Source organism: Borostomias antarcticus, assembly GCF_949987555.1.
Source record: "Borostomias antarcticus genome assembly, chromosome: 21".
Lineage (NCBI taxonomy): Eukaryota > Metazoa > Chordata > Actinopteri > Stomiiformes > Stomiidae > Borostomias > Borostomias antarcticus.
This window is the reverse complement of record NC_140254.1, coordinates 6,172,181-6,175,202: the sequence shown is the minus strand read 5'-3', so window position 1 is coordinate 6,175,202 and position 3,022 is coordinate 6,172,181. Positions and strand designations below refer to the sequence as shown.

At 53.2% G+C, this 3,022-nt stretch overlaps 1 protein-coding gene across 1 annotated transcript in view; it reads left to right on the top strand.

The window, feature by feature from the left end:
• Nucleotides 1-255: 255 nt before the first annotated feature.
• Nucleotides 256-3,022, top strand: part of LOC311322783 (RNA-binding motif, single-stranded-interacting protein 3-like) — a gene marked incomplete at both ends in the record, with an annotated part of 175,517 nt that continues 172,750 nt past the window's right edge. Inside the window, one exon of the mRNA XM_084454898.1 lies at nucleotides 256-432. Coding sequence (XP_084311024.1) covers nucleotides 289-432 — 144 coding nt within the window. The remainder of the gene's footprint in view (nucleotides 433-3,022) is intronic.

Genomic DNA, 3,022 nt, shown 5'->3' with positions numbered 1-3,022 from the left:
AGAGAACAAGAAAAAAAGTGAGTGAGAACATTCCAGAACGTGAGGCGTGGAGATCTTTGATCAGTAGCCCCCTCCCACCCACCCCCCGCCTGCCAGGGCCCCGGGTCACTGTGCGGGCACTCTGGTGGTTCTGGGGAACCAGAGAGACAGAGAGAGGGGGGAGGTTTGCAGTGATGATTTCAGGGGTAACATGTATCTCCCCCCCCCTCTCCTCTCTCCACTGCCCCCCCCCCCCCTCCTCCCCAGGCCAGTGCAGCGGTGAAAGGTCACCACAGCGGCAAGGCGGCCATGAGCCCGGTCTTCAGCTCCCAGTGGACCAGCGGTGGGTCCTTCCCCTGTGCCGGCCTGCACTACCCGGCCCCCCCCCACCACCACCACCACCACCAGCCCCCCACGCACACCAGCTATGCCTACTGCCAGGCCCAGCCAGCAGTAAGTACCCAACACGCAGCAGCTGCATGTTCACTCGTTCCCACGCACATATCTCTTCGGTCTCTCACTCTCTCTCTGTGTCACGTTCTCTCTTTAGTATCTCTCTCTGTCTCTCCCTCTCTCTCCCACTCACTCCTAGTCTGATCCCCATCCCCGCTAGCACTGGTACAAAGGGACAGCACAGTGTGCTTTCTGTTGATCTCTCTCTCTCTCTCTCTCTCTCTCTCTTACTCCTTCTCCCTCTCCCTCCATTTCGTGACACTGTTGGTTTATTGCCATCCATCCAGCGTATTGACAGTCCATTTAGAGACTAATTGGGAACGAGACACACTTGGATGGTACTTACTGTCATTACGCTACGGAGTGACTCACCGTTCGGCACCGCAGTCTCATTCCAGCTTAATGGCCCCATCTTGCTGTCCGCTGTTGGTCGAAGGGAAAAGAAAGGGTGACTCTAGAAGAACATTGTATTTAAGGAACTGTGTGTATGTGTTCTCCCTGAAGCACATCCACCAAATCCTTCAAATGTAATCAGCTCTGTTGATCTCTGGTCTGAAATTCCACTGAAGTACTTGGCGTGTGAGCGGTGATGGAGTATCTGGGTTAACCATCGTAGCCCTCGTTGCTTTATGTTGCACACTCCATTCCTCTAACGTTGCGCCATGGTGATAAGATGGACGTTCAGTGAACCTCGCCGTCTGCTCAGTTCGGCGTGCTCCTGTAGCAACGAACGTTGTTGCTGGAGTTACAGTGCTGGTGCACATATGGGTGTAGAGCTCTATCCACACTGCTGTGAAAACCACTGATTCTGGTGCTTTTGCTGTTGTTAGCGTCATCTTCATCTTCATCATCATCATCATCATCATCATCATTATTATCATCATTATCACTATCATCACAGTGAAAGGGACTCTCTACTGTCGTACCACAGAGGACAGAGGGAGATTGGTTTTGTCTGTAAACAGGACATTTCTTTAGTGAAAGAGGCGGGGCCATGCTGGCCGGGGTGACGTGTTCTTGGTCTGCTGTGGAACACCATGTTCCTCTGTGGCTTCAGCCGGCCGCTGTCTAGAACATTCTAGAACCTGGAACCAATCAGCAGGCGCACACTTGACACACCCCTCTCTCATTTGGCCCCGGGGCTGGACGGTTTTTGTTTGCGTGGGACGCCGAGACACATCCCTCCCGGTATGACTGTGTGTTTCCCCCTGTCTGTAACCTGCAGCTGACAGATCAAACGCCGGCGCCCTGGCCCTCACCCCTTGGCCTCCTCCCACGCCACGGATAGGCGGACGCCCACTTTTACTGGCCTGTAGCTTTCACAGGCTGGGAACACTTTTTTTTCTTCTTCTTCTTCCTCTTCTTCTTCTTCTTCTTTTATTTGTATTTTTTATGTTGTTTGTCCCTGAAGAAAGCAATTTCTCCAGCGCCAGCCAGGTCTTTATCCTGCGCTCAGCCCTGGGTCAGCGCCCCAGTCCGACCCGGCCAAACTTTCACAATGCCCTGAGATGTTTACTGTACACACCACGCACCATCATCACAGCTAAAAAAAGCCTGCCTCCAACATCACTCAAGGTCTGTGTATTTTCCGAGGCCTCTCATTTGAAGCATGTACTACCAACTACTGTTGGAGAGGAGGTCTACAAAAATCCCCTTTCTCTCTCTCTCTCTGTCTCTCTCTCCGTCTCTCTCTCTCTCTCCGTCTCTCTCTCTCATGTTGTCCCAAAGCTGTCTGCTGTCTGTCTCGCTCTGCCGTCGGCCCCAAGCTATTGTCTTTTTAAGCAAATTAGATGCAAAAGAACCCAATAAAACGGAGACTTAAAGGAAAACAGAGCAGATAGCCCAGCCCGTCTCTGTCCCCTCGGACCAGAGAGCAGAATAAATGAAGGAGCTCAGATCCAGCAGAGATCAAGCGGCTTGGCCTCCAGTGGTTTAGTAATTACAATGGAAGCGGATACATTTCCACTTTTAATATGGGGAAGAAGCTCCCTGGGGTGACATGGGATTATGACAAACAGAGCCGGAGGAAGGAGAGGGGGAGGTGGTGGGGGGGTTGATCAGAAGAGAAGACAAAGAGAGGAGAGGAGACAAGAGAGGAGAGGAGAAGACGACATGTGCCAGGGAGGGGAGATGAGGAGAAACGCGGCTGGCCGTATTTTATCTCCCATGTCATCCCAGTCCGCTGTGTGCCATTGCCCATTAAACAAACACTTAAGCAGTGCAGGTAATAGTCATGCTAAATGGTCTGGCCTGCCAGGTTCTTGAGGGTAATAAAAGCTGACAGGCTAATAACGTCAGGGAAGGCCACATGGTGTTCCTTGTCTCCAACCAGACAGAGAGACGGTGGGCTCCTGCATCCGTGACCAAGGCCAAGTCGCTCTATGGATTCCCCACTCTGCGGCGAAGTGATGGGAACTGCGATGGCGTCGTAGCGGGTAGCACGGCAGATGGCGCCCCGGTAGACAGCCGTCTTGTTCCTTGATACCTCAGAATCTAACAGTGCGGCGCGGTCGAGGGGACCTACTGGGGCGTCACCCCACTCGGCGCCCACACACTCATCCAAACCGTCGGGCGGGCAGCCGGACAGCAG